This window comes from Carcharhinus amblyrhynchos, chromosome 20 (genome assembly GCF_965287045.1).
Source record: "Carcharhinus amblyrhynchos chromosome 20, sCarAmb.v2.hapA, whole genome shotgun sequence".
In the NCBI taxonomy this organism is placed as follows: domain Eukaryota; kingdom Metazoa; phylum Chordata; class Chondrichthyes; order Carcharhiniformes; family Carcharhinidae; genus Carcharhinus; species Carcharhinus amblyrhynchos.
Window position 1 is genome coordinate 26,270,343 of NC_137343.1, and position 12,953 is coordinate 26,283,295.

At 40.1% G+C, this 12,953-nt stretch overlaps 1 protein-coding gene across 1 annotated transcript; it reads left to right on the forward strand.

Annotated features, from left to right (window-relative positions):
- Positions 1–1,812: 1,812 nt before the first annotated feature.
- arpc3 (actin related protein 2/3 complex, subunit 3) lies at positions 1,813–12,726 on the forward strand. Its single transcript, XM_080208280.1, has 7 exons — positions 1,813–1,946; positions 2,401–2,500; positions 5,915–5,991; positions 6,333–6,401; positions 6,824–6,950; positions 8,218–8,312; positions 11,990–12,726. Exons 1-7 carry the CDS (start codon positions 1,941–1,943, stop codon positions 12,050–12,052), a joined length of 537 nt encoding a protein of 178 aa, XP_080064406.1. The 5' UTR covers positions 1,813–1,940; the 3' UTR covers positions 12,053–12,726.
- The last annotated feature ends 227 nt before the right edge of the window (positions 12,727–12,953 follow it).

The window sequence follows — 12,953 nt, forward strand, 5'->3', positions numbered from 1 at the left end:
ACAGGACAAAGCAGACCTTTCATCCCACTGTATCTGTGCCTGCTTTCTGCCAAAGCAACTCAGCTAATCTTACTCCCCCCACCTTTTTGCCACAGCCTTCAGACAAGATGTCTCTTCAGATAATTATCCAAATCTCTTCTGAAATTTGAATTGACCTTACTGAGAGACCACACTCTCAGGTAGTGTATTTGAAATCCTAACCGCTAATCATTTTTCTCATGTTAGCTCTTAAACCATCACCTTAAGTCATCATCCTTTGGTTCTTAACCTTCCCATCGGTGGGAACCATTTCTTCTTATCTACACTGTCATGCTTCCTCACTATTTTGAATACCTTGGTAAATACCCTTGCAATCATCTATTCTCCAAGGAGGACAATACCAGCTTATCCAGTCCCATCCAGGTAGCTGAAGTTTCTCATTCCCAGAACCATTCAGCTAACTCTTTTAAAGTGTATTTATTAGTCATTAATAAGGCTTATGTTAACACAGCAATGAAGTTACTGTGAAATTCCCCACGAGGCCACAATCTGGCACCTGTTTGGGTCAGTGTGTGGGAGGAAACTGAAACATCCACAGGGAACCCATGCAGACATGGGGAAAACCTGCAAACTCTACACAGTGACCCATGTCAGGAATCAAATCCAGGTCCCTGGTGCTTTGAAACAGCAGTGCTAACCACAGTCTCCTGTGCCTCTCCAAAATGTGGTGCCCAGAATTGGACTGTAAAATTTCTACAGTGTGAGGGCCATTCAGCCCGTTGCATCTGTACCAATTCTCCAGAACAGCATCTTATCCAGGTCCCTGCCCTGTCCCCTGAACCCCACAGATTTATGATAGTTAATCTGTCTAATTTATGCATCTTGGGACACTTAAGAGGCAATTTACCATAGCCAATCCACCTAACCTGGATCTCTTTGGAGCACGAGAAGAAACTGGAGCACCCAGAAGAAATCTGTGCAGACATGGGGAGTACGTGCAAACTCCACACAGTCGCCCAAGGCCAGAATTGACCTTAGACGAGGTGGTGGCTTAGTAACATAGTCACTGGACTAGCAATCCAAAGATCCAGGATAATCCTCTGGGGACCTGGGTTCAAATTTCACCATGGCAGAAATGTGAATTAAGAGAATTGGAAATTAAAGGCCACATGGTGACCATGAAACCCTTGTCAATTGTTGAAGAACCCCATCTGGTTCACAAACGTCCTTTACCCAGTCTGGCCTAATATATGACTCCAGAGCCATAGTAATGTAGCCTACTCTCAAATGCCCTCTGAAATGGAGAGTTAGGGATAGGCAATAAATGCTGGGCCCAGCCAACGACACCCTCATCACGTTAATCCTACAAGAGAGGAGTTAATTTCGCGCCGAATGCAGCCTTGGCTCCGGCTCAGTTACGTTCTGTCATCTGGGACGGCCAATTACGTAACACACCTTGGCTCCGCCTCACGACGCAGAGCCTGACCCCGCTCACGGTGACGTAGGACCTTCAGGACGCCGCTCTGTGTCTCACCGACGTGACACAGCACCTGACCTCGCCCCCTCAAGACGTAGAATGCGATCCCGCCCCTTAGACACAGAACTCAACGCTGCACCACGTGACATAGAAAGCGGCCCCACCCCTTAGCCGCCAGGCTGCCCACGTGATGCAGAACGCGGCTCGGCCTCTTAAACGCCACGCTGCCCACGTGACACAGAACGTGCCCCCGCCCCTTAGTCGCAGCACTCCACGTGCCCACGTGAAAGGACGCGGCCCCGCCTCAGTCCACGTTGCCACGTGACAGGACGCGGCCCCGCCTCACACCACGTTGCCACGTGACAGGACGCGGCCCCGCCTCTTGCGTCGCTCCCCTCCGGCGCTGACAGGGTGGGACAGGCGGAAGCGCTGAGACTGATCGAGTCGGTTTATCCTGAGAGCTCGCACCGTTACCGTCTCTAAAATGCCGGTAAGATTTTCTCATGATTGCTTCACCTTTACCTTTTAGGTATTGTAGCGGATTTTTAAATCTTGCTGAGTCGATGTTATTTTGTGGCAACGAACTGAAAAATTAATGATAGATTGGGATGTGAGAAATCAGGAAGTAGGCCAATTAGGCCTACACAAGATTAGGTTTTAAAATAACTTTTAAACCCTCAAAAATGAATGCATGGGGGAGTTATATAGATAGCCACGTTTAATCTAATTAAAATGAATGATTTGAACTCTGAAATGTAGTCTAATGACAACTATTGCTGAACACCCTGCAACCATTTTACTGGAAGTTGTGGTCAGAAGTTCTCACAATTCATTTACAAAGAAGAAAGTCTTAATTTGTGAAATTTTTTTAACATGAACACTTCAGTACAGACCGAACAATAAAAAGGAAGAGCATTTCTAATAATGCTTTATTTCTCTCTTAGGCTTATCATTCCACCCTTATGGACAGTGATGTCAAACTGATTGGAAACATGGCATTATTGCCACTTAAAACTCAATTTAAAGGACCAGCTCCCAAAGAAAGTAAGTTTTAAGATTTATTTTTCACAAAGCTATGCAATACTGGTACCTGTTTATACTGTTGTGCAACATAGAGATTAATTTTGTCGTTTAAACTTTTGTGCCATTTTGGTCTCCTTTTCTGAGGAAGGATGTTCTTGCTCGTGAGGGAGTGCAGCAAAGGTTTACTAGGCTGATTCCAGGGATGGCAGGATTGATGTATGAGGAGAGCTTGACTAGGTTGGGATTGTTTTCACTGGAGTTCAGATGAATGAGGGGGAATCTCATAGAAACGTTAAAAATCCTAGTAGGAATAGACAGGGTAGATGCAGGAAGGATGTTTCTGATGTTGGTGTGTCCAGAACCAGGGCCACAATCTGAGGATACAGGGTAGAGCATCTAGGACGGCTATGAAGAGACATTTCTTGACCCGAAGAGTGGTGAGCCTGTGGAATTCATTACCACAGGAAGTAGTTGATGCCAAAATGTATTCGAGACAACTAGATGAAGCGAACAGGATCAGAGGATATGGGGAGAAAGCAGGATTAGGCTATTGAATTGGAAGATCAGCCATGATCGTGATGAATGGTTGAACAGGCTCAAAGGGTTGAATGGCCTTCTCCTGCTCCTATCTTCTATGTTTCTATGTTAACAGTTATAGAATGATTTTTCAAGAAAATCTTGATGCTTCGGAGTTGAGTAAAGTGCATTAGTTTACAACCTGGCATGACTCTCTAGAGTAGTGTTGTCACTGATAGGAATTACTGACTAGGCACAGGAGTAGCTACTGTGACGCTAATTTAGTCAAATGCATAAAACATCTTCCACACAATACGAGGAAATGTACTTTGTGGGTATATTTATTGTAACTACCACCATTCAGTAACTGAGATGAGGGATTCTCAAAAATCATCACACTGTTTCTTTTATGTTTTTTTTTAAACAACAAATACAAAGAAAAGTTAGTGTCTGTACTGTGTGACTAAAAGATCCTGTGCCCAATAGCAGTGTCCATCATTTGCTTGATGTGGAGATGCCAGCGTTGGACTGGGGTAAAAACAGAAAAGAAGTCTCACAACACCAGCATAAAGTCCAACAGGTTTATTTGTAACAAACACCACAAACGTTCGGAACAGGCTGGGTGGGAGTTCTGATCACAAGCAGGGCACAAAGACAGAAGCTCAATTTATATGAATAATGGTTGGAATGTGAGTCTTTACAGCTAATCAAGTCTTAAAGGTAAGACAGTGTGAGTGGAGAGAGCATTAAGCACAGGTTAAAAGGATGTGTATTGTTTCCAGACAGGGAAGTTAGTGAGATTTTGCAAGTCCAGGCAAGTTGTGGGGGTTACAGATAGTGTGACATGAACCCAAGATCCCGGTTGAGGCTGTCCTCGTGTGCGGAACTTGGCTATCAGTCTCTGCTCAGCGACTGTGCGCTGTTGTGTGTTGTGAAGGTTGCCTTGGAGAATGCTTACCCGAAGATCAGAGGCTGAATGCTCGTGACCGCTGAAGTGTTCCCCAACAGGAAGAGAACAGTCTTGCCTGGTGATTGTTGAGCAGTGTTCATTCATCCGTTGTCATAGCGTCTGCGTGGTCTCCCCAATGTACCAAGCCTCGGGATATCCTTTCCTGCCGTGTATCAGGTAGATAATGTTGGCCAAGTTGCAAGAGTATGTACCATGTAGCTGGTGGATGGTGTTATCACATGAGATGATGGCATCCGTGGCGATAATCCAGCATGTCTTAGAGGTTGCTGTGGCAGGGTTGTGTGGTTTTGTGGTCACTATTCTCCTGAAGGCTGGGTAGTTTGCTGTGGACAGTGGTCTGTTTGAGGTTGTGCGGTTGTTTGAAGGCAAGAAGTGGGGGTGTGGGGATGGTCTTGGTGAGATGTTCGTCTTCATGTTGAAGGCTCCGGAGAAGATGTCGTAGCCTCTCTGCTCTGGGGAAGTACGAGACGACGAAGGGTACCCTGTCCACCGTGTCCCGTCTTTGTCTTCTGAGGAGGTCTGTGGTTTTTGGCTGTGGCACGTTGGAACAGTCAATCAATGAGTCAAGCGTCATATCCTGTTCTTATGAAGGCATCTTTCAGCATCTGGAGGTGTCTGTTACAATCCTCCTCATCTGAGCAGACCCTTTGTATTCGGAATGCTTGTCTGTAGGGGATGCTTCTTTAACGTGTTTAGGGTGGAAGCTGTAGAAGTGGAGCATTGTGAGGTTAGCCTTGGGCTTGCAGTACAGCGAGGTGCTGAGGTGACCATCCTTAATGGAGATGTGTGTGTCCAAGAATGTAACCATGGTGGGATGGAACTGGTCATCATATAGTTGTTTCAGTGATTGTTCACCATGAGTCTAAAGGAAGAAAACGTCATCTATGTATCTAGTGTGTAGCATCGTCTGAAGGTCCTGTGCAGTAAAGAAGTCTTGGTCGAACCTTTGCATGAAGATATTGGCATATTGAGGTACGAATTTGGTCCCCATGGCTGTTCCATGTGTCTGGATGAAAGCTGGTTGTTAAAGGTGAAGACATTGTGGTCCAGGATGAAGCGGATGAGTTGTAAAATCATTTGCTTATCAGAAATAGTTACCCACAATTGTTGTCCTAATTATCATGAGGCTAGTATGTTGAATATAATACAAATTATTATTCATCAACTTTAGTACAACACATAGCCCTCCAACAGAATAAATCTTAGCTGCATTCTCTTAAGAGCTGTGGCTATCAAAAATTTGTAATATTTTTGATAAATTGTAAAACAAGTCACCTTTTGGTCCAGAATTATGTTCAAGAATGCTGTTAGCAGAGGTCTAGATGTAGATTGCTTGCATATAAAATAGGAATGCTCTGCCATTTAATAAGATCATGGCTGATCTTTCTGTGCAGCCTCAACTCTACATTCCCACCTACCCCTGATAACTTTTGTTACCTAGCTTCCTTCCTTCCCTCCCTAAAGAGAACTTGAGAGAACAAAGGAGTGGTTAGGGAAAGTGCAATTATATTTTCTAGTATCACTGGGAAGATAGTGGTTGTAATGCCTGAGGTGACAGTAGCTTAAGGGGGTCCTGTTTTTGCACCATCTGTCTGGTGGGCAACCAAGGTTGTCAGCCTCTGGATGTCACATCATATTCTCAATTAAATATTAATATTCACTAAAATTGAGCAGTTTGTAGCACAAGAAAAGTATCAGCTCAGCAGGACCAGTTCAGCTGCGGAGATAATTTGTAGTTTCATGTGATCTCCTCAAACTGAGAATTCTCCAAGAGGACAAGCTTTTTTCATTGAAACTCTCTTGCCTCTGGAAGAGAGAGCGGATTGGCAATTGAACTGCCTTCCTGACTTGGTCAAGTGATATCTCCTGATTGGGGAGGACAAAATTAGAGTGTTAATTCATTACTATGCTTTCAGGATTTAAGTATATGATTTGATTATCTCTTTCAGCTAAAGACTCTGATGTCATTGATGAAGCAATCTACTACTTTAAAGCAAATGTTTTTTTCAAAAACTATGAAATAAAGGTAAATTTTTGGTTTTTTGACTTTTGTCAATTTTTAAGAATGTTTAAAAAAAGGTTAATGTGTCATATGTAGTATGCATTGAAGAGAATGCTGCATTGCAGAATATAATTGAGAGATTATTTTGGTACTGTTGATGCTAGTGCCATTGAAAATATCAATATTAGAGTTGATTATTTTTGTTAGACAGGGCATTAAGAATTTCGTAAATATGACGTTTAGATGGAGTTAAACGTGATTTTATTGAACAATGGAACAAGTTCATGGGGCTGAATGGCCAGCTCTGGTTCCTGTGTTTCAACATTTTAATGCTGTACATCTGACCAACATCTTTTTTTGTACAGAATGAAGCTGACAGAACCTTGATTTATATCACCCTCTATATCACTGAATGCCTCAAGAAGTTACAAAAGGTAGGGAAAATGCTGGTAACTCTTTCTTGCCTTGCTTTTGTCAGCTATGAAAGCTGGCAGGCAGAGTAGCCCCAGGATTGTTGTGCCACTTCAGCCAGTTCCACTCAACAGATGTGTGATCTGAATAATTTGCTTCATAGTTGGAACAAGGAAGTAATATCACTCAGGCGGAATGATGGTTAGACTGTTTCTGTTGCACTAGGCATTTGCACGAAAAGTTATTACACATGTAGTAGAAAAACAAAAGAAACCCAGGAACTCATTAGCAGTGATAATGCTATTGTTGTTTTGCATATGGTGAGTTGTGAGCTATCCAAAGTTTTATTTCATAAAATGGCATTCACTTCACCCTTTGCATGCTTCAGCATTATTTTGGGATATGAGTGAACTTTTTTCATTTTGGTTGTTTTTATTTTACACAGTGCAACTCCAAAAATCAAGGAGAGAAGGAAATGTACACTTTGGGGATAACTAACTTTCCCATTCCTGGAGAGCCAGGCTTTCCCCTCAATGCCATGTATGCAAAGCCTGGACACAAGCAGGAAGATGGTATGTTGAAGCAGCATTATTAGAATTAATAAAGTTAACTATGAATGGATAGAGAAACATACATATTTAGTTAGAGTATTTCAACTACCTATTTTTGATTTTAAAAAAGCAATTTGCATAATGCCTCATCGTGCCTCAGTCACACATTTTTTTTATGTTAATTAAGCTTAATTCCACATGATTTCAAAATATTTAAGGCATTGAAATTAAAGTTTATTTTTTGTTTGAGGCTGAGAATCTTCCTTAAATTTATTAATTCATGTGCTTAGTCATTTCAAGTGGTGCACTATTTCTGAGAAAAAAGTGCCCCCTCTGTTTCTAGAAATGGCTGTAAAGCTGGCCAGTGAGATGTAGGAGTGGAATTTGTCACAAGTCTTGTAATTTTTCTGTTCTTTGGGGAAGCTTATCTGTTCACTATGACTGTGCCGCTGTGTGTCTAAGGTTGGGTGCTAGGCACTTTGGGGAAAATTAAATCATGTTTCTCCACTCCATGGTACACAATGGTGATAGTTCAGTGTGCTACTACATACAAACGTAGAAACTAGAAGCAAAAGTAGGCCATTTTTGGCTCTTCAAGCCTGTTCTGCCATTTGTTCTGATAAATGGCTGATCAACAAATTCAATATCCTGAGTCCCTTTTAGCCCTAAGAACTGTATCTAATTTTTCCTTGAAATCACACACTGTTTTGGTCTCAACTACTTTTGTGGTAGTAAATTCCACAGATTCATCACTCACTGGGTGGAGAAACTCCTCTTCAGCTCAGTTCGAAAAGGTTTATCCCTTATTCTAAACTATGACCCCTAGTTCTGGACTCTCCACCATCGGGAACATTCTTTCTGAATCTTCCCTGTCTAACTCTGTTAAAATTTAATTAGTTTCTATGAGATCCCCCCGTCACTCTTCTCAACTCAGTGAATACAATCCTAACCAACAGATCTGCAATCCCAGAATTTCAGCCTGGTAAACCTTCATTGTATTCCCTCTACAGCAAGGACATCTTACCTCAGATTTTAGCCCCCTTAGCACAAAATATAAGTGAGCTCATAATCTGTGCGTTATATACATGTGCATGTGACCTTTTTTGCATAAAACAAATTCTTGCTTATATCTTTGAAGAATTTATGAATTTTAGTTGTTTTGTGAGAACGGGTATAAGACGTCTAATTATTGTACTTCACGTTGTGATTTGGCTGTTGAATATCATTTGTAATGTATGCCCTGAGAATTTATTATTCATGATCATATGAATTCTGATTACCTTCTCAGAGATGATGAGAGCTTATTTGCAGCAAATCAGGCAAGAGACTGGACTAAGACTTTGTGAAAAGGTGTTTGATCAACAGACTGATAAGCCAAGCAAGGTAAGCAGTTGTAAATGATTGTTGCTTCTCACAAAGATGAACAGCTTTCACGAAAAGTTTAACTACAGATGATAGATTTAAAGGACTGGATGGGATCCTATAGGAAAAGGGATTTGGAGTGGGTTCCAGAAGGAAACTGGGAGGTTTATAAGAGTGGATGAGATGGACCAATAGTTTTCTCCTGCCTGGACATTACTATGTTAATATAATGCAGAGTCTTATTTGGGTTGTTAGTGATATTGTACTGTTCAGCCGTTACTGGGACAAATATCTCTCCATGCTGTCCTGAGAGAAGGGTACCACAGACAAAATGGGTGGTTCAGGCAATTAAAACTGCATTTGAATATCTGTGATTTAATTTCCATTGAGACAAACCGTATTCTATAATGCCCACCAGTGGTGGAAAGCAATATATTAGAGCAAAATAGTTTTAAACTTGATCATGGTGCTATCCAATAATATCACTTTGCTTCCCAAATTCAAACTAGTTTATAAGCACCTACTTTTTTCAAGTACTGTCACGAATAATGTATAAACCTTAACCATTGAAAAGTAACCACTTGCCACCCCCCATCCCCGCAACAATAGTTTATTAAATCAAGCTACTGTGTTCCACTAAAATTTAAATTGACCAGTTTTCAACTTTTTCTTGGACCATATTTATTTTGTAGTTACTGTGTGCGATGATATGGTAACTGATTTCTCTGGTGATTGTGGTTTATTTTTAACACGAGACTTCTGTTTCCTGAATTCATGCCGTACTCAAACTAAGCTGTTTCTGAAAGTAGTGTTAGTCGAGATTTTTGAGTGGTGTAAAAGAACCATTGTGAAATTTGGGGAAAATAATTTCTCTTTACTAAATATTACAAAGTATAAGATATTTCTGTTTCTGATGTTAAATTCGATAACTGCAGGGCTTTGGTGAGATCACATGTAGGGTACTGCATATGTTTTTGGTCTCCTTATTTAAAAAGAGGAATACCTGCATTGGAGAGACTTCAGAGAAGATTCACTATGCTGATTCCTGAGAAGGCATTGCCTTATGAGCAAATTGGGAGAATGAGAGATGATCTTGTTGAAAGATTCTGAGGGGGCATGACGTAAATGCTGAGGATGGGGGAATCCACAATTATGGGGTACAGTTTCAAAATAAGGGGTCTCTGATTTAAGATAGAGATGAGGAATTTCTTCTCAGAAGGGTATCAGTCTTTGAAATTTGCTACCTTTGATTTGATTTATTATTGTCACATGTATTGGGATACAGTGAAAAGTATTGGTTCTTCCGTGCTATACAGACAAATGTACTGTTCATAAAGCGCAAAGAGGAGGAGAGGGTGCAGAATATAGTGTTGCAGTCACCGTGTAGAGAAAGATCAGCTTAATATGGTAGGTTCATTCAAAAGTGATGGGAGCAAAGAAGAAGCTGTTTTTGAGTTGATTGGTGTTTTCAGACTTCTGAATCTTTTTCCTGATGGAAGAAGGTGGAAGAGAGTTTGCCCGGGGTGCGTGGGGTCCTTAATTATGTTGGCTGCTTTTCCGAGGCAGCAGGATGTGCAGACAGTTGTGAATGGGAGGCTGGTTTGCATGTTGAACTGGACTACGTTCACAACCCTTTATAGTTTTTTGCAGTCTCGGTCAGAGCAAGAGCCATACCTGTGATACATCCGGAAAGGTGCATTTGTAAAAGTTAGTGAGAGTCGTAGTGGACGTGCAGAATTTCCTTAGCCTCCTGAGAAAGTAGAGGTGTTGGTGAGCTTTCTTAACTATAGCGTCGGTGTGGAGGGACCAGGACAGTGATCTGAAAACCTAGAAACTTGAAGCTGTCATTTCACTATTGATGTAGACAGGAGCATATCCTCCATTATGTTTCCTGAAGTTAATGACTTTGTTTTACTGACATTGAGGGAGAGATTATTGTCATTGCATCATTTCACCAGATTCTCTATCTCTTTCCTGTAGAGCGGTAAGGGTCGAATATAGTCAAGGCTGAGTTTGACAATTTTTTTCTTATCTACAAGGGAATCAAAGATTATAGGGACAGGCAGAGAAGTGAAGTTAAGGCCACAGTCAGATTAGCTGTGATCCTATTGAATGGCGGTGCAGGCTCAAGGGACCAAATGGCTTACTCCTACTCCTATTCCATATGTTATATTACTTAATTTGGAGAGTTTGATGCCTTCCATAAACAATTTGGAAACAATTATTAGTGTCCCAATTCTGAGATTTAATTGATTTTTTTGATGTATTTTGTACCAATCATGATGTACCATTATTGGAATGACTAATAAGATGCAGGGTAAAATGTTCTTTCCTGTCACTATCCAAGGGACTTAACCGTTGAAAGAGCTATGCCATCTGCATTCAATGTAAGCATTTCTATTGTTTTGTACATTTTTAACAAAAAGGTTATTTTCATGCTGTGGATATACTTATGCAGGAAATAGATTGAGACTTTCCAAACTTATTTTTGGTCTTACGATTTTGTTTTCTAACTCCTGGCTGTAGCTGTGTTTGGGTTAAAGGGCATTATAACTGCCACCTAAACCCATGGTAACACTTTTGCAAATATGTATTCTTTTCTATTTTGTATTATGCAAGAAAAATTAGTTATCTGCATTGTTCCCAAAATCTCCAGTTCTATCCAATCCGTAAGCTATGATATGCATTTTCTGTCATCTGCTTCTAAAAACGTACGTGGTGTTACTGTTCCACTTTTTTTTCTTTCCAAAAGTGTCTGTTACTAATGTGAATGGGGCAGCACAGTGGTTAACACTGCTGCCTCTCAATGCCAGTGTATAGTGGATAGGGTCTACATGAGACTGGTTGGTGCAGACTCGATGGGCTAAATGGCCGCCTTCTCCACTGTAAGGATTCTATCAATTTCTAGGAAGTCATCTCAAGTGTCTGCACTTCCTTCTGACTGTTGTCCTTTTTAGCTCCTATGCCTCATCCAACTGAAGCTAATTGCAATATTGGGATTGAACCTGGGACGACTAGTAGTGATTGGTGATGTCTAAGTCTCAAATTGAAGCATTAATAAGCTTAGAAATAAAGCTTGCCTGAAATATTTTGGAAATTTATCAAGATCACTATTGCAACTTTTAAAAACATGTTCAAATTTTTAAAAAGTAAACTCATATCTAGGTGTTTAGAATTGGAATCAGTTTTGAGATTTCACCTTCCAGTTTTTCTGTAAATTGGGTTGGCTGAGGGATGCAAATCCTGCCAGAAATCGGGGAATTTTTTCTACTTTTAAGAATGGTTCCAGGTGGATTAACAAAGGAGCTGTACTATCACTGTTTTCTTATTCCAATTTAAGGACTAATTTAGGGAATGAAAAATTAAAATTAATTGTAATGTAAGAAATTATTTCTCAACTAGACTTTAAAATGATGGCTGTTTCATCTTGGGTGAGAAAACTGACCTAGTCCACCTTATCTCATTTGTCATATCTCTTTTCTGTCCAAATTCTAAGAGGGTCATTCATCTATGCAATAATGACTTTAGCTGTATACACTTGACAAATATGTAGCCTGGATTTATTTATTTTCAATGGGGCTTGTCAGGGGAGAAAATACTCTCTGGTTGACCCGTTCCTATTCCAATTGTGATTTTAAATTGGACAGAATGCCATTATCAGATATTCTTAATTATTTTGTTTTGTTTTGTCTTTCTAGTGGTGGACTTGCTTCATAAAGAAGCAGTTCATGAACAAGAGCCTGTCAGCACCAGGACATTAATATCATCACAAAAATATTAAAATATGTGGAACCAGTGAGAAACATCATAGAAACATGTCATGCAGCAAGATGTACAAAATTTTTGCCTTGTTTCGTATGATTTTATACTGGGTTTGGATATAATAAGTTCAGTGTAATTCTGAAGAGCATTTTTTAAAAAGGTGAAGAATATTAACTGCTTGGCATAATATAATTTACTTGAGAGCTTCTACTCATACAATTTTTTAATGGGTTCTTGTGGCTCAGAAATATAACTAATGTTTGGTGCCTAAGTGGTTTTCAATACAGATGTTACATAAAGTAAGCCTGCTGGTCATATTTCAAAATTGTACCCTGACTCCTGGTTACGGCTTTCATCAGATTGCATGTAATGTGTCAGGTATTGGTATATAATCATCTAATGCTGCTTGCACAACCATATTAGTATTAAGAAAATATTGGTATTTCGTGTAACTGTATTGGAATACTAACATCTGTAACCAATTGTAGTTTATTTGGGATTCATTTTCTGCTGTTTAACAATTTTCTAAGCTGAATGGAACCAAAATAGTTAACAGGAACTTTGATTGTCAAGCTTTAATAGGGATTTAGCTAGCTTTCTGTATTTTGGCAAAAATTGATGTCAATTCTTTTTCCTTTTTAAGAAAATGGATAAATAAAAATATTGGACATCATAGGCCTGATTGAAGTCATTCATGAAACGGCAGTCGCTGTCAGACATCTGAAATTTTCGATAAGCATAATTTTAATACTTCAATATACACAACCCCCCAGATTCCTGATTTTAACTAGTGATATAAAGAATTGAATTCATTCATTTTATGGTGTAACTGCTGTGTGGCAGTAATATCATGTAATAAACAGTTGTTTGCTATAGAAGTGTCAAAATGTTGCATGTCTT